At 40.0% G+C, this 19,163-nt stretch overlaps 1 protein-coding gene across 4 annotated transcripts in view; it reads right to left on the minus strand.

The window, feature by feature from the left end:
- Positions 1-19,163, minus strand: part of RPTOR (regulatory associated protein of MTOR complex 1) — a 174,221-nt gene that overhangs the window by 91,246 nt on the left and 63,812 nt on the right. For all 4 annotated transcript variants that reach the window (XM_080375032.1, XM_080375031.1, XM_080375034.1 and 1 more), the window contains 3 exons: positions 16,797-16,943; positions 9,381-9,556; positions 2,523-2,582 (listed from right to left, as the gene is read on the minus strand). In XM_080375032.1, coding sequence (XP_080231158.1) covers positions 2,523-2,582; positions 9,381-9,556; positions 16,797-16,943 — 383 coding nt within the window. The remainder of the gene's footprint in view (positions 1-2,522; positions 2,583-9,380; positions 9,557-16,796; positions 16,944-19,163) is intronic.

Raw genomic sequence — 19,163 nt, forward strand, 5'->3', positions numbered from 1 at the left:
TTTTCTTTGCATTTTACTGTCTGGCTCCAGCAAAGATCTTTATTTCTATGCTAGGGATTAATTTGGCTTCATCTCAGAAGCTCTGTAATATAAATGCACATCAGGATACACCACACGTTTATTCATCAGGATGCTGGTTTAGCCTAGATAATTAGAAATCTGAGACCTTCGAAGAAGGTACAGCCTAATTTAGTCTCAAAGTCTGCAGCTTAATTGCAATACAAACTCTTTCCCCAGTTTTAAAGACAACTAAAATTATAAACTACAATATACACACTGGCAATCCAGGAAGCATTCTAGGCCTATCTCAAGACTGTAATAAAAACCATGTGTTTTCTGTTACTGATATATGTAGCAGGTTAAGATGATGAGGTTTAAATATCTGTTATCCACCAGGAACCTACTTCTGGCACATTCTCTGTGAAGACAGCCTTTAAAGAACGCAGTGTGCTGTGGTATTAACCAACAAGAACACTAAAGAAAATTTTTTTTTTTGCCAGTACACCATCATTTATTCAACACTCAGCAGCACATCTGAGCGTTCAGTGAAGCTGACTCTTGAGCTACCTGGCTCAGACCTTCACTGACCCTCACCATATGTTCTTTGGTTAGATACACTCTCATAGCAATATGTTAACTGCAATTAACATAATACAGTCACTGTTCTGGAACACATTTATTTAGTGGCCTGAGGTGATCTCAGTCCACGCTGATGATGAGCCAATCAGTTCTCCTCACACCAAAAAAATGTGTTAGTACACCTCTGAGTATGCAGGCACAGCAAGGTTATGCCCTGGGTAGACTTCCCTCCTGCTTCTCATCTCCTTAAAACCAGAAGAAAACCAAACCCCACCACATTTTCACAATAGTTTTCAGAGAAAACAGTATCCAGTGGCAGATCTTTTCCTAGACTGACATACCTGAAAACTGCCCTAACACTTCCTTTGATAGATGGGGTCCTGTCTCTATTATTTTAGTTGTAAACTGGAAAAAAATATTTTGGTAAGATTAGTGCCTCTGAAATACAGCTTTACAGGAATCGTTGCTTAGCTTCCCCAACTGAGATGAGATAGGATAATCAAATTTGCATGTATAAAATTAGCATGATTGAATACCTAAATACTACTGAGCCTGACTACTCTAATGTATGTATTGTGGAAGAGGTAGTACCATTGAGAAGCATTTTTAATCTCATCTGAATGTAAAACATGCAAGTTAACGTGGAATGATTTACTAAAGCAAAAACTGAACAAGAAATTCTAGCTGATGCAATCTTAGCCTCATTGCTTTAGCTATAACAGATAATTCGCTATTGGCAGCATACGCGATGAAAGATTGCTGCACTTTGCTACACCATGCAGAAGCTTATTAAAAAACAAGGAAGTATGATAATATATTTCTATTAAGAATTCATGCTTATTACCCAGATTCCTGTTCTCTTAGCCCCTTTCAGGATGCCCTTCAATTCTACAATTTTCATCTCAGACAAAAGGTAACTGGACTCTGGGTGTCCATGCGTCGGAAGAGTTCTAACTAATCTCAACAACAGTATTTCTAGAGTCAGAATTTCTAAGAAATTGAATGAATGATCTTTAATTAATCACTCCCAGACAGTTTGTGTGTGTGTGTGTATCAATGTTCCAAGAACAGGGCATTCAAAAACAGTCTGCAGGGAGCACAGAACTGCTGTGTCTAGTGGCTGCAAGCATCTACTGCACTGTCTTTAAGAACACGCTTCCCTTTTTAAAAATATTTTTTAAACAATCTTAAAAAACAGCAGAGATACAGCGGACAATTATTATTTCAAAGCCTACCTTGTTTGTATAAACTGAAGCAGAATTTAAAGAATAGTTGTCTTTGTTAATCAGTTTGCCTCAGCTGCCTGCCAACCAGTAATTACGCTCAAATATTGCTTGGATAAAAGGATTAAAATATGTTTCAATGGTGTTAAGTCTGAAACATAACAACACTATCAGACAAAGAACAGTAGGACAGCATAGCGATGAAGTGACAAATGGCATTTTTGGTTAACTGCTTCTCTGTTTGTTCCCTGGTTTTGGTGACGCAGGGCATACAGCTCGCAGGGCTGCGAGCACCTCTCCTGCGTCAATGCTCCCACCATTGGGAGCACTGGGTCAAACAGTGGGTCAATACCCACACCAAAAGCAGCCCCACGCACAGCTTTGCAGCACTGCACTTCCAGGAACGTGGCCACACTGTGTCTGCAGTTGCCATTTCTCTGGCTGGTCTGGGGTGACAGCACAAGTGGCAGGAGCTACAGGACCCACCTTGCCAAGCTGAGCGGAGCCCCAGCACAGCCGGACCCCCTGCAGCGCTGCTCCCTTTTACAGCCACTGCTTATTTCAGCAGCACACAGTAAGGCAAGAAACGACAAATACTGTAGGCGCAGACCCTATGAAAAGCTTTCCAAAGAAACTTCCTCGCAGACAAATAAGAAAAATGCTAGAAATAACGAGGAAATTAACAGCAACAGGGGAAAAAAATCATAAAATTTGGCTTACTTCTCTATTAAATCCAGTGTGACTCCTGGCACCAGTCTGACACTCTTCTGCATACAGAACCTGTGGAGGAGAGAATAAAAATAAAACACACTAATTGACTATTTAATGACAAGGTTCTGTGGAAAGAATATGGAAGGAGGTTTCTTTATTACAGTGCTTCTGCTTTTAAAATGGTGCTTGGGTAGAAAACTTTGCCACAGCATAATAAGAATCAAACAAGGCCCTCAATATTTGTTACACTCATGATTATGCGGCGATTTCCATCGTCAGGTGTCAAAACTGGGGTATTGTAACTGTCACAGTGACAAGTTTTCCAGCACATAGCGGGAGGGGGGGGTGGAGTGGAAAGGGCTTGTAGTCATCTAGAACAGTCTCCTGGGAGGAGCAAGACGACACGACAGCAGAGGAGGCGTATGCTTCTGGAATAATGATTAGCGTTGGCTGGGTTTCCCTGAAGAGATTTGGCACTGCAGGCAGGAAAGTGAGAAAGGGAAGGAACGAGAGGGATGTGTCAAGTTCAAACACCTCCGTCTTTTAATTAAAAAAAATGCTGACTCCATTTCCTCAGCATTACAAGTACCACTACTCCAGGAGCCCTGCCCTGGCAAACGCGGAGTCCTGTTGGCACTACCACTCACCGTGCCTAGAGAATCCCAAGCTGCTAAACCCAAGCAAGTGTGGGAAGACAAGACAACTGCCAGCACGGTTTCCGAGGGCTCGTCTCCCTCCTCCAGAACTCTCAGGGACACACTTTGTGGCCCAGAGGGCAGAAGTGGGAAACGATAGATCTGGGAAGAAAAACCAGCAAATTCAGCTTGAGAAATTACTTCCTCAAGAGATATCGCTATATTCCCAGCCTGTTTTCCCTGTACTTCAGAAATACACTCTCTGCTGAAAGAATTTACACATCAGTGTAATGTAAGTTGATACTCAGCCCCCACCCCTCCCTGCACTGCAGCAGCACGCTGCACGGGCAGTGTGGGACCAGGGGGCTTGGCTGCCCAGGAATCCCACCTCCCGCACCCGGCAGCGGCTGGAGTCACTGCAGCTGAAGCCCCTCCTTTCACCAGAGCCATATTATTCACATCCAAAAGGCTCTCCCCCAGGTAAAAGGGAGAACAATTAGTTCTTTAAAGACAAGATGTGCAGAACCCATTTCTGAAATCTTGAGGACCCTCCAGTTTTCTTGTAGCATCCCCTGCCTGCAGGACATCCACTACTGCCAAGGACAGGGATGGGATCTGAAAAGCTAAGTGGTCTCCAGGCTGCTTTTCTGATGTGTGCGCCATCCATCATAAGAAAAACAATCAAAAAAAAGTCATAAAGCTATCTGTGAACATTACAGCAGGATCCCTATACAGTCTGTTAAAATATAAAAAAATCTTACAAAACTGCTTTACAGAACCACACAGGAAAATACCCCTCTCTAACAAAACCTGCAGGCGGAATTCAGAACGGCAGAATTAGGTCACTGGAATCAGGCTGGAGTCTCCCTACAGACTCAGGATGCCAAAAGACTCTCTAATTTCTCTGCTCAATGCCTTTACATTATGATGTATCTGAAAGAGGATCATAACAGAGACAGCACGACCCTGTACCATTACACATTTGCCCTCTACAAAGAAGAGTCCCACTTATTCCCATGTCACACGGTATTTTGTATTTACTTTGGAAGCCTCCCATCCAAGGTATGATTTCACCTAACCTCACTCACTCAGCAGTATTTTACAGGCTCGCAGATTAACAGGGCAGTGCTGCACATCATTGCAGGACACAACGTACACAAAAGGATGAGCATCCTAACCCTGCCCAGCCCAACCAGTCTCTTGCAGGCCAGGTGGCGAGGGTCCGAGGAGTGACAAGCAGGCTCTCGCCTGGCAGCAGAGCCCATTCGCCACAGGGCAAACAAATACATCAACCTCCTGTTTGCAAGGATTTATTCTAAGCACAAGGCTTTTGATTACAGCTTGTTGGATTAGAGACAGAAAGCTCACCCCACGCATTCAGGACACACACCAGGAGAAATGCCACTGTGCCAAGCATTTCCTGTGACTTCCACAACAACGGACAAGCACACCTTTGAGGGTCAACTATAAACAGGTGTTTTCACATATGAATGTGGAAAAAAAATATATTTTTCACATATAAATGCATCACTTGGCAATTCCTTAGGGAGCTGCTAATATCGCACTGTGGGCAACGTGTAAATAAGCTTAGATGTCAGTTATTTCATTTGAGCTCACAGCCCCTCAAAGATGACAAAATAAAACCAGATTGTATTTGACTAGGGAACAACCATCCTTCCTGCCTTGACCATGGATCTGTGTGATATTCACCAGAGCGGGAGTAAAGCAGCAAGCGTTACTGCTTTTGTGTATACTGGGCCTGTTACAGTAAAAGGCCCCACCACTGCCCTGAATATTCTGAAAGAGATCCGTTCACTGAAACCCCATTGAACTTGCACCAGACTATTTGCATTTCCTCTCTAACCACCACTGATTGCCAAGAAAATGTACTTGTAAACAAGATGTTCCTCATCCTGTATCTGTAAGCCCTTTTCATAACACCAATGCTCTCTAAATGCAAGGAATCAAGTGATGGTTGGTGTCATCATCACAAACTCCAGGTGAAATATGTTAGAGCTGCATGTAAACATACCAATAAATGCCAGGCAATAAGGAAAAAAACCAGAAATACACAAAAATAGTGCTCAGTTGGGTTCTGCTCAGATACCACAGGAGTATTTTGAAATTCAGTTTGGTTTCTCTAAATATAAATTTGGGATAGAGAGTTGGCTCAGTTAAGGCCCCAAGGTCTCAAGGAGAAATGCAAAATAAATATATTAGAAAACAAACAAACACTTCAAACATTTGTTTTAACTGACCCTAAAGAAAGTCAGCTGTCACAGGTCAAGCTGTTATTCTATTCTTCTACTTAGAAGCTTGCTGTATTAGCGTTCTGCTGTTTAAACTGCGTATCTGAAATTCCTGAGTCTGAGCAGTTGCCAGACTTTTTGTTTCTTTTTGCTTTGGGGGCTTTCCAGCACTTTTCAGGCGCCGTATTACTCTCTTATGAGTGGTACTTCACAGTTCAAAGCCACAAGGTCCTTAAGACAATTTAGACAAGCACAGCCTTCTCTCTGATGTGTAAAGTCCTGAACATATAATTGCAGCTTGCTTACGTCTTAAAGGACTGATGATAATATAAGCATATGACACACTACCAATCACAACTTCCAATAAAGCATTTTGCTTTAGGCAGCGTGAGAAACTGAGATCTGCGTAAAATAGCACACCAAACTTACTAATTTCTGCCTGTTTCTGCAATAGCTGCGTCTACTTCCTGATTAGTGCATATTAGTCAAGATTAACAATCCATAGAGCTTATCTCTAAGCTTGCCTCATATATAGCTACATATAGTTACAACATGTATTTGGAATACATCAGCTCACAACAGTCATGAAGACAGCAAGTACCAAGATAGCCAGAATTCACACCCTGCATTCCCGGAACTGTCAGACTGGCATTAAGGGTCTCAGGTACCACAGTCGGAAGGGCACAACCAACCTGTGTTTCTCCTGCCAGCATCAGTTTTTCCTCCCCTGAAATTAGACTGAAGTGGATGCAGCTGCAGCCCCATTTGATGTCATTTTGTCCATCAGTTGTTTACTTAAAATACATCGCACAAAATGGGATGTACAGAAGTTTGTTCATCAAACTTTTATTTGCCCATAAATTCACTACATGAAACCTCATTAGCCTGTCAGTCAATACTGCAAAAATGTTATATTTCAAAAGCAATTCTGCAGGGTTCTGGATCAGCTTTATTAAAAGGGCTAGACTGAAGTAAAATAGAAGTTTTAATGACAAAGGTTTACACCTTTATTTTCAGTTATCTGTCTGCTTCAGGACACCAATATACGGTTTGTGTCAATACAGGAGGAGGGTCCGGCTTTCTATTATGTTTAACAGGACAGAATAACAATGCTCTGCAAGCAAGCACTTATTATTTACAGGCTTGCACAATAAAAACACAACTGTAATAATGCCAATCAATACAGGATATGAAAAGAGCATAATCTTAATCAGAGAACAGAGGATAATTTTTTTGTGTGCAGTAAGCAACACCCATAATCATTCGATCAGATGCAGTAGGAAATGTTTTACTATCCAGGAGTTTGCATGACATCTACCAGCATCAGCCCCATGAACAGCTGAGGTTAATATTTTAAATCCTTCCCCTGAGCTGCATTTTTACAAACACATATCCCATCAAACACAAATGAGACACAACTCAGAGTATCTCATGCTTATGCCAAGTGTAGCTCTGCCTGAGAATCTGCCTTGATCACCCCCTCAGCCACATTCCTATGGAGATGAAGTAACAGAAAATTCCTAAACAGATCATAAAACAAAACAAAAAAACCCAACCAACTCAAAACCCAAACCAAAACTCCTTTCTCAGTATATTACAAAACAAAACATTCCACCAAGAACCAAAAAAATGCTCTTACAGAGCCTCAGCATTTTCACTGTAAATATGCCACAAACTGTGAAATATGGTTCTGATAATTGCAAGGGAAGGAGAACCCTGAAGTCCCAATGCCAATAGCTTTCACTTCACTATGAAGCTTCAGTTTGCTAGTAACCAGTTAATCTTCGATAGGCATCAAAGCCCATGCTAGGCATTCTCACAGAGATTTACTGAATCAGTGAAAGCAACAGAAATTCAGTGGTGTCACTGTGTCCACACCGTGTTCATTTAACAGGCACAATAATGAGTTACTCAGAACAACTGCAAGCCTCAGTGTACCCACCCTGAAAAGCAACAGTTTCACTCTTCTTTCCACAGTAAGATACTGTTTTGGTGAAAACATTCTCCCTAAAACTTGAACTTAAACCTCCATTTGCTGAATCCTGTGTCACTTTATTTATTGGTTGTGGACTCCATTCAACAAGTTCAAAATTAAAAATGAAATTCTTAAAAAACCACCATTTGTATTTATCAGGTTGCATCCATTGTCATCTGCTGCTAGCCTTGAGCTAATCAGGTGGAACATTCAGTTGTATTTCAAAGCCTTCCTCCACAGACAAAAGGGGCAGAAATCTGAACTTCACATGTGGATAGCAGTGTTCCACATGACCAAAGGAGCTCCCTGCAACCGTGTTTTCCTAGTTATAAACCACAGTATTTCTCTCAGTTCCCCTGAAGGAATTTTGCCACATAGTAACTTTCTTTAGCTTTTAAAGAGGAGGATTTATGCGGAAGGATTTAGGAGAATTTTCAAACAGCAGGCAGAGTTCCGAGCCAGCCTACCGCCGCCACATCAGCATGACCAGCAAGGCAGCAAAGCCCCACGTCAAGACAGTCACTTCACCAGAAGAGCTGTCACAGTAACAGCTATATTGGAAGTTCACCTCCTTTTTCCTCTCACCTGTCCCAGAAGGGAAGCACACATCATTCTCTCAGGATTAGATAGGATTAAATGTCTCTGGCTCAGTCCTGTTGCACACCTGCAAGTGCTCACTTGTGAGTGGTTAGTATAGCAACCAGACCAGTATTGCAGAAAAACAGCATGATGTTTCATTTGTACAACAGCAGAAGGAAAAAGTAAGCTTTAAAATCCTTTTCATCTATAAGAGGAGCACACACGTCCCTAATTCAGAGGTTTGCCATTCCTTGGCTGAAACCCTAGGCTAGCCTCCCATTATTTCAGACTCCTGGTCCATGACGCCTCCATCAGAAAAATTATTTTCTCCCTAGCTCTCTCAAAACCTAGCCTTGAAAATATTTCTAATGTCAATGAATCCCTGCTTTTCAAAATCATCCAAAACTTCTGCCAGTGTTTACAAGCTGTGACACTCTTCTGTGAGAAAATACCTTGTAAGCTCACAAAATCAAAAACGGGACAAAAAATTAAATGGATCTTGCATCGTTCCTCACATGAGCAAAAGGTATCAGTCAAAGGCACTATGTATCTAAAGCAGAACCTGGTCAAATTAACTCTGTCTATGGCTTACTTAAGTCAGAGAGAGTTTAAGAATCATACGTTATGACAAGTATCTCCAAAAGACAGCTAAGAACTCTTGAAGCTGTGGTGACTCAACTGCTTACCACTGCCTGCAACATCTATAGGCTTTCACCTGTTTTAATCTAGTCTAGCAAACGACCTGAAGTTTTTCATTCTGGACTACACATAACCTTGAGAGGATCGAGTGAAACATGCAGATAGGAGTGAATCAACAGAGCTACGTACTACCCAGGTGCACACGCCGGATTCCTCATGCCTTGCCCTCAACTGGCACCACAATTGCACGAACCTCTCTGCTGTTGGGTAAAAGTACTGCTCTTCAAAAGCTCCTGCTATCTCTAGCGGTCTTTTATAACTTTATGCCTAATTAACTTAATATGTCATTCCCTAACATCTTTCTCTGGTTTATCGCTCAATTTCTTCCACTACAGCATTACTTAATGCTACTGTATTATTTACAGCAACTGCAATATTTGGAATATGATTTGTACAAAGGACAATTTACAAAAAGTTGTATTGCACTACATACTATTTCTGCTCTCTGAAGAAGCAGATATTTAATTCCCAGAACAGTAAATCCCTTAATCTGAGCAAACTTAGATATTGAGCTGGAATCTAAAATGTAATAAGTAGAAGATAACAATATTTTCACCTTTCTAGTTCTGATTAATAAAATGCTGTCCCAAATGCATAGTTCAAATCCTGTAATTCAATATTGCAGAGAAACTTTATGTTAGATTAAGCATTTGGATTAACAAATCTATCATTTCAACAAGCAAGCTACACAAACTACGCACTTGCCTTCAATAACAGGGAAGATACTCACCATCTCAGAGCAATTTTGATCGGTGTAGTAAGGCATGATGTGAAAAGGTCAGCTGGCAGATCAGGAATCATGGGTAGCAACTCATTGGCTTCACATGCTGCCAGCTGAATGCAGTTCTTCATCGAGGGTGGCAAAGGCATTTGAGCAAGTGGATGGTTTGGGTTAATTGCAGCCACCTGCAGAGATGGAGGAAATCACTCAGGTGGTGAACTCGGTACAGTTAATTTCTATACCATTTTGAAAATAACCAATGAAGAGATGTCAAAGTTCGATGGCACTCTGGATTTGTAGAAATTACAGCTATGGGAGCACCAGCCATAGTTTTAACTTACATATAATTAACAGTATTTCAGTGTATTTACCATAACAGCACACACACCAAAACCAGCAACTTGCAACAGACTGAACTGTGATCACCACTTCAGTCTTCAGTTCACATCTGCCAGCTTGGAATCAAGCACTGCAGAAGCAAGTTGGGCTGATTATTCTTTCTTTCACATTTAAGCAAAACCCATCCTTCCTGTGGCTCATAACCATTCACCACAGATGGCAGAATAGCTTCAAATGGAAAAACGCAATTCACTGGGCTGTACTCAGCAGCATTTCCTGCCACGGAGCATAAAGATGGCTCTTGTTGGTAAGCCAGAAGAATACTGAACGCCCTGGGTTTCTCCCCATACACCTTTCTACTTCACTGGAGCAAAAATATCAGGCTGGAAAAAGGAAGAGAGAAAATTACCGCACATAAGCAGAGAGGCTCTCTTTGAACAAAAACAAACAAACAAAAAAACCAAACACCCCCCCCCCCAAAAAAAAAAAATAAAAAAAGATGTGCACTGCCATCTGCAATGCAAATGTAAACATATCAGCAGATAAAAGTTTTAATTAATGCTTTAGGAAAAGGGTTCAAGGTCCTCATACATGTTCCTCTGGATGGAAAAAACATGGTAATTTCTGCTGTAAGCAGTGAATGTTACACTGAAAAAAAACTCTAAAGGTCTTTGCATCTCAAGATCTAGAACTGCTCTAATATGACATCATTTTCCAAGCCTTGGTAAGTTTATATTTAATTGGGCATGATCACCTGTTTAAAACAGAACTGAGACACATGTTAGTGCAGACTGCATGCTAGCCATGACCTGCTGGAGTGCACTGGTCCTACGGCATTTGTGCATCTGTAGACAAGAACCAGCTTTGCAGAAATGTTATTCAACTCTTTCATTCCACATATTGTAGATCAGTTTTCAAAAGGCAAGAAAGAATGGGAAACAGAGCAGACACTTAGAGTAGCAGAGTCAGCACTTTCTTAAAATCTGGGTCAAGGCTGCTGTGAAAGAGTTGAGTTTCTAAGATTCTGACCTGCACTACAGCCATCAATTGTTCTGTCCAAACATCAGTCTATAAAGCAGAAATACTGTATATACCAATATTGTCATTTTTCAAAACCACAGTGATTTTCCCAATTAAAATTTTGATTAAGACTATGATTTTTGAGCCAAATAATTCACAGAATGAAAACCATAGATAATCTGCAGTGCCTTTCTGAAACAGGTAAACAAACACTTCAGCCACGCAAAATTTTGATCTATGGTACTCAAAGGTTCTTAAAGGAATAGGGGAAAGAAATGTAACACATGCGGTGTCTTCATTGCTCTTTCATGTAAGAAAGCAAAGACCCATCAAAGTGATCAATACACTGTGTTACCAAAGTTAACAGAAGTACATTCTTTCAAAGCCTAACACTTCAGACAGGGTTTGGGGGTTTTTTTTGGTACCTCAGTAAGGTGATACATTTGACTAATAATCTCATTTTTACCATCTTTATACGTGAAAAATTCTGTGCATCTGAAGAGGAAATCCATTTGGTGTCTCACAAGGATCGATGGGGAACAGAATACTTGTGTTACAAAACGCAGAGCCTGGCACAGTCATTGTCCGGCAAAGTAACCTGATAAGCTATGCAGAAGTTTTAGATGATCTTGCACAAATTCTGCAACCCATTAAGTTTTTTGATTCTTTACATATTGTATTTTTCCATTCTAATCCCAGAGGTGGCAGTGACATACTTTGGCTTTTTCAGATTGTCTGAATTAGCTAAGACTTGTCCTTGCTCTCAGATGAGTTGTGGTGCTTTCAGCAAAGATTTGTGCCATACCTTGGGTGGAAATGAACCTACCCTCAAGCCATCACTTTTCCTCTAGTGGTATTTATGTTCAATAAAACTTAAGCTGTATGCTACTAACAAAAAACCAAACAAACAAAACCAAACCAAAACAAAAAAACCCAAACAAACAAACAAAAACAGAGGGTAATTAAAATACTGAAAAGATCTTTTATTTGAGGAGAAAGGCATGAGAGACAGTGTGGAAAAGCATTAGCTCTTCACAGATCTATAAATATAAGTCAGTCAAACTGCTTAGCTATGGCTATTCATTTCCTAAAGAAAGACTTGCCCTCTGGGCATCCTCATAAATGGGCTCTGTAGGTGGGAAGTACATTTAGATGGATTTTCTGCTTTCTGAATATTGTGAAATGCTGACGACTTGACATTTGTCATGGTCTGGTAGTGCCCCTTGGTTCTGATCGCGAAGTAGCTCATACTCCAAGACCTGCTCAACTCTTGCCTTCTACACAGTAAGATGAACTAGAGAAGCTGTGACACATGCATTGTAAATATTTGTCCATTAAGGGATAAACTACTATCAACCATAAAATGAACATACAATACCAGCTAGTAATTACAGATCTTGTCAGATTTCTAGGGATAATGTAGCAAAACATTCTTTTACAAGTAAGAGAAAGGAGGGGGAGGTGTGGTCAAGTAAAGCCCACTACGAACATTTATTTTTCCATCCTTAGAACATCCACTGAAGTCACTTTCTAGATTGCTTGGTTTCCTCATAAACATAGCTTTTACTAGGGCAAGATACTGAGTAAGTAGAAGACTAAAGAAAGATTAAAACCCACAAAGTGGCAAAAACATACTCACCCGCAACTGTAAGAATAGTAAAACTATGTAAAGTTACCACATGTGAAAGGTTATCAAAGTTATCAATATGTATTTATCTATAATCTTTAATTGTTTTTCTGAAATATGTCAACAGTTTCTGTAAGCAATCAGTTAGGTGTAGACCTTGCAGCAGACCATAACTAACTCACAATTTCTTTCAACAGAAACAATCTGAAAGCATAGCGATGCATAATTTCCTGCGCAAGCTTTATAAGTAAAAGATTCCTTAGTATCAATGGAGTATGTATTGTGTTACTTATTGTTATTTCAGGGCAACTGACAATACACACCTTTTCAGTCAAAATAATAGTGGTAATATTAATTTACTAATTATACTGAAATAAAATATCATTCCTGTAAGATTGTTGTAATTAATTTGTTCTGAAAAGAAATTGTAGCTGCCCAAGCTAAAAAGCACTCAGGTTTGCTACTTTGCAAGCCCTCCCTCTACCCAGAGGAAGAGCTAACAGATTTCCAAGTATTGCCACTTGTAATTAACAGAAACAATCTATATATTTTAAACCACTGTTACTGAAAACATTTATGTACCTATATAATTAGACTGAGAAACAAGGACTTGATAGAAAACCAAGCCTTTTTTGAATTAACGGACATGTTCAAGGTAAACCTGGGAGGAACTTGCCCCAAGACAGAAATTAGGAGTTGTTGTTTCAAGTGCTGACCAGACCTGCCAGCTTCCCACAACTTCTGCTGTGAGAATCCTCTTCCCCTGTGGAAGACATTAAGGCAGCTACAGAAAAGGAGATGTTCCTCTCCCAGCAGATGGTGGATGAGAAAAATTCTCCCCCCAGACACGATGCTAATGCCAGCTAGCATTCTGCTGTGCTGTCATTAAGCTAATTTTTTGAGAATTAATGTTGAAGATGGAAAAATAAAAACTGTGAGTTCCTCAGCTCGCATAAGGACTGGTTAGTCATACACCCTGCTAGAAGGGAAAACGAACAGGCACTCCCACTGCAACACCGAACTCCTACCCAGACAAAGAACAAAGCAAGTTAGTATGCAGCTGTAAGGTCTGCTGTTGAAAAATTCAAAAAAGTTGAAAAGCAGAAAGTTGTATCTCATGCAGCAAAGCACGTCTAGGAGCATCCAGCACCATCACTTCCACTCCACACACAAGCAGGGCTCAGAGCTCCAAGGCAGGCACAGCAAGGTGTTTTCTAACCAGGTAACCGCCTGCTCTGCAGATCCTTCCACTTGCCATTTTCTTACAGCGGCATGAGGTCCAGTGCCCGCCAGGAGCCCTCTGCACCCTCTTTTGCCACCCATATTCATACTGGCCTTAATGCCACCCTGCTTAGTGATGCCAAACAGGTCAATAACCAGGAAAGCAACAGCAGGATTTCCAGTTTCTAAAAGCTGGACCAGTTTCCAGGTCTGAAAAATGTCTTTTGGAAAACAATAGCCTTCTATTACTAATACCGGGCAAAACGAAAACAGGATCAAATGGAAAAAATTACTAATTTATCACACTTAATACTATGCCATGCCATCTCACACCACGTGATGTTGCTAAATGGATGCTTCTTATCTGCAAAATATGTACTTTTGTTTAGCTAGATATTAAACCAAACCCTTAACTTCCCATCCAGTTGACGATTCAAACAATTCACAGGTAGTTCTCTGAAACAGTCAAGTTTCAACAGTCCAGGGAAACCCCCAGTCCTTCTATCAACAGCATTTAATTTAAAAGTCTGGAAACACAGTGACATATTAAGCATGGTGGGGACAGGCAGACTTTATTAGCTTAATTGCTGCCCTATAATTACATAATATAAAGCTATAATCAAATGACAAAATTACCTCCTCCTCTGCCCATTCCCCATCACACCAAAACCCAGTTACAGCTGAACTGGCTCTGGCATCTTCAGCCTTCACCCTCACCTCCCTCAGAGAAGTAGTCATGCCAAAGATAAAAAATATTTTCAATGGCAATCTGTCCACCAGGATCAGATATGACAGATTCCTGCCTCTTACTGAAATCGATATACTTCTATCTACACAGATTTTTCACTCACATTCACTACCCATACTTTATTAACAAAAGGCAAAAACAACAACAAAAAAAGAAATATTTACTATTCAAGTGCTGTTGTGGAGGCAGCTCTCTAAAGAAGACAATATACCATGCAGTGCTACATTATTTTTTCTCAGGTATCTTAGAGAAGTGCTAACTGCTTTTCTACCACCCCCAAGTTATCATCAATTTGTGTGCTTCCTCTCTTTGGAGGCTGAACAAGACTGAGATTTTACATTAAGAAAGAGTACCAGCCCAAAACCCCAATATAATGGGGTTGCAAACATACCTATAAATACGTTATAATTAATTTTTCTGTTTCTGGTGGAACTACATATAATCTGATGGCACATGGCCAGTGCTCCGCACTATCCACAGAAAACAGAGCCCCCCCCCCAAAAAAAAACCCACCACCAAAACCAACCAGCCATGGCTTCCCTCAGCCTTCACTCAGTCAGATTAAGAGAAGAGCAAGCTCCTCTAATCTCCTTTCAGTAAGATGGGCTAACAATTATCTTGATCACTCTAGCACTGAGTACCAGTTCCAGCTTTACTTCACTTTTCATGAATTTGAACAATTCAATGATTTATAGTTTTCCAAATGAATTCTTGTCCATGCTTTGTATGACACTGTAAGCACCTTCCTAGTGCTGTTACCAAGTCTTCTGCTTTCTACTAGTAATAAGCAGTTATCTCAGTAAATCGTCAGTAGCTAATGAAATCTAAAGATACAGAAAGGAAGATAACATAGAAGCCTGAAAGTATTTTCATAATCAAATTAGCTCATAGTTTTAACCTGTGTTGCAAAGAGAAGAAATGCAAAAGCAGTTTTCCCATGTAACTTCACATATTTCACAGAATAATAAAAAAAAAACCCCACAGAGGAAATGGAATTTAGTACTTTTGGTGAAATAAAGACTGACATGGTTACTTGTGCTCATCTTTCCCATTGTAACCAACCGCCCTTGTGTGCAGACAGTCTGGTTTGTCTCAGTTGCAGAGAGAAGCTTTTCCTGCACAAGCTTGCCCTCAGCAATTTATCTGTCTCACAGCAGAAACCAACAGACACCCCCGCGGCTGCCTGCCTTCCAAAACAGCTTCAAAGTCATTCTAGAACTCAGCAAGAGCCAAGGAAAAAAGGAAATTCATGAAGAAAGCAGGGAAAGGGAAGGTAAAGTTAGGCTGACTACAGAATGAGAAAACAAAACAAATCCAGAAGAGTGCATTGTACGAACAAGAGAGACTCTGAAACAATATCACGATGAAAGTTGCAGGCTGATAGGAAAACTTGGAAAAGCAGAACAGAATGTGATGGCCAGACAGTTTCCTTGACTTAAAAAGATGGTAACCTTCAAAAGGCATCTCTTGATCTGTGTCTGGCAGTTTTGTGTTCCACCCAAGCCACAGATTTGGGGAAGTTTCTTATCTTTACAAAATATGGCATTATCACCGGTTGAAGAGAAGGAATAATGAAAATAATCTACATATCTCAAGCTATTAGACTGTTTTCTCTCTGTAGAATGGAATTTCCACCTGCCAAAAGAGTCACCACTCCAAAAACTGGAATTTGGAATGTAAGGCATTATAGCTAGAGATACTGTTAATATCTACTTGAAGGTTGTATTGGTGACAGTCAGTTGCCTGATTAATTAATATTCCTTCCTTGATGTTGGTTTGGTTTTTTTTATTATTATTATTTTAAATACAGTGTGAGAGTGTAAGAAGCTAACCTTTAAAAAATGCGCTTTCTATGTAAGCTAAAGCTAGCAGGAATTTCTGGCAGTAGGGAGCCTTGCCAATCCAAGTTGCTGCACAAAGAATCCTGACTTCTTACCTTCCACTTTGCATTTCAGATTTCCTTCAATAAATTTATTAGTAATTACATTTGCAACGGAAGACAGCTTTTCATTAGAAACACATTCAACTTAAGCACTCTGTGAAACTGAAACCACCAGTGACAATCCCGCTGTGAATCAGGTTTATTTTACTTTGTTTCACATTTTCACATACATTTCAACAGCACAAAACTCTAACTGCATTCAAATACATACCCAGATACTAGACTTTTGCAACTAAAATAAATTTGTCTAGTTCACCTCTGCATTTGTCTCAGCAGAAAAGACCATTAGGGCACAAACTGATACTATTAACATTACCATGTAATTAGCACTTGTATTAAAAATTGTTCCAAGTTTAATAGGATCGCAAACTGAAGCAGAAAGACCACAGTGGCAAAATTATTTGCAAATTAATTTGCCTTCCAACATAGTTTTAAACACATTTTTCAGCTGTATATAGCAAAGGAAGCTTAAATTTAACCCTGCGACACAAACACAAATGAAACCTTTGCAATAGACTGTGATCTCACCTCCAACTCTTGCTCCCTCTGTAGTGCAAATTGTTTGAATGACTTGACAATAAGGCCAGCATTAGAGCAATCATAGACGAAAATGGAAGGACTGCCCATCCAAGTCTGCAGGTCATATATGGAGAGAGGAATATACTGAGTATAGTTCTGTAACAAGAAAAAAAACACACAGAGTTATAAAGAGACAGAAGCAACAGAACTTTCCTGGGTGAGATAATAAAATGCACACCAAAAAAAAATCCCAATTCTGAAAATCAAACCTAGATTGAACATTGGCATACTAATCAATACAAATACCAACCAACATCTACTAATAATGAGGACTATGAACCCAACTCCAACACAAATGACAAGTAGATTTTATTGTGGTATTGCTTGAAACACTAAACCCTAAACTAAAATTCTAAAACTCAGCAGTGCTTTGATATGTGCTAACAACCCCAATTTTATCTCAAATTTCTGCAGCACTGATAAAGGATGTGAACCAGCTGTCTTCAATTTAACATCAAACGTCTGCAACTGAAAACTACACCAATAAATCAAGATTGATAATTAAGACTATGTGGCCCATCAGCAGCTACCCCATCTTAGTTTAACGAGATGCTTCATGATTTTACGACAGCCTTTAACTTCTGTGCAACTTTCAAAATTATCCACTAAAATTAAAACCAACAAATCCTGCCTTCAACAAAGTGAGGTACCAACAATTCAGTTTCTGTAGATATGAAGTATTTTGTTCCTTGCCTTCTACCTTAACACCCTCAGATAACTGGAGGCAAGAGCTTCTTCAAATCCAAGGAGGATCAAAAATCAGACATTTAAAATTAGCTGTGAAGGGCCACCCCCTAAACTAAGTAGCAGAACTGAAAATACAAACCAAAGCCGATTTCTGCCATTTAAGTCTGCAAAGAGTCACTACCAAGCAGACAGTGGCTGACTGCATAACCCTTCCCATCTGCAGCCAGAGGGCAACCTCCTCGTGTCCACCCAAAATCTCCCGTAAAAGCTGTGATGTTCCTATTAACATCAGCAGAATGATGGATGGGATCATAACTCCCATTTAAATTCAATAGACTTAAAATAGCTGTAATAAAACCAGTAAACTTTTACAAAAAACAGATTTTCAAGGACACGTATCAGCATATATAAAGGCAGAAGTGATCATAAACCATATGTTAGATAAGGTAGGAAATAGTAAGTCATTTCAAAATTCAGTTTTGCCCATATATAAAAGTTTAGGCTGCTTCATTAAACTTAATAGGAAAAACTGTTTATAAAAATCAAAGTTTTAGGGAGTTACGAGCTTTGCAAATTGTTGCAGGATGGAACCATACATGAACAACTAACCCTGGGCCCAGACCTTTTTTAGGGACATCACTCAGTTCAAGCATATTCCAACTGCAGTAGGTTACATATAAAAAAGCCTGCTCTGACACATATAATGAACAAGATTTTATGGGCATGCATTGTTTTAACTTTATAATACATACTGCTACAGTCAAGATTGGATTATAGCTCTGATTAATACTGTGCGATTTCCAACCAGAATTTTATGTTCCAACTTTACGCGGAGGGTTCATATATAATTTATCAAATTTGCTAATGATATGTAAATGAGACAGTTTGAAGAAGAAAGGGGTGTTAAATAATAGTTTTCTAGCATGGTTGCTCAGAGTGATCTTTTGATGCTTGCTCATCTTGCCTCTGCCGTGCTGGGGCTGTGAGTATGAAAGAACTTGTCCATATGTTTTGTTTTCTCAGTATTGTCTTTGGTTTTTAGCAAGAAAGTTTCTGCTCGGTTAACACAGCTCCCGCCATCTCTCTGTGATTCTTCAAAGGAATGACACAACAAACAACTAAACTAGAAACTGATTTTGAACAGATTTCACAACCAATTGCTTAACAACCAACTCATATTTAAAAAAACCCAAACACATTCTTCAGGTTTTGCAGAGAAGCTCCCCAGAACCTCAGAATTAACACGTTTGATTGATTTTTACCTTTTTGAAACCACATGGTGATTTTCTCAGAAAACAGTAGCAAGCAAAACTAGGAAGACTGCTGCTTATTAATACAGCAGCGCTCACAATAAATATACAAAAAGCATGTTGTTGCATCTTTAAATTCTCGCAAAACACCAGATAATGCCAAATTAACCTGTTCACACGGTCTGTCTCAACCCTTCCTTTGTACACCAATGCTGCACAGCAAGGCAGAGCAGGAAGCCTACAGTAAAATAACGTACAATTCCGTAAAGTCAGTACTGGCTTGTAAGGCCCGTCAACAAGAGCAGCCAGGTAAAGCAAGCAGCCACGGCCACCTACAACAGCACAAAGAACTCCAGCTTCTGGCCCTTATTTGGTCAAA

Source organism: Falco punctatus, assembly GCF_963210335.1.
Source record: "Falco punctatus genome assembly, chromosome: 1".
NCBI lineage: Eukaryota > Metazoa > Chordata > Aves > Falconiformes > Falconidae > Falco > Falco punctatus.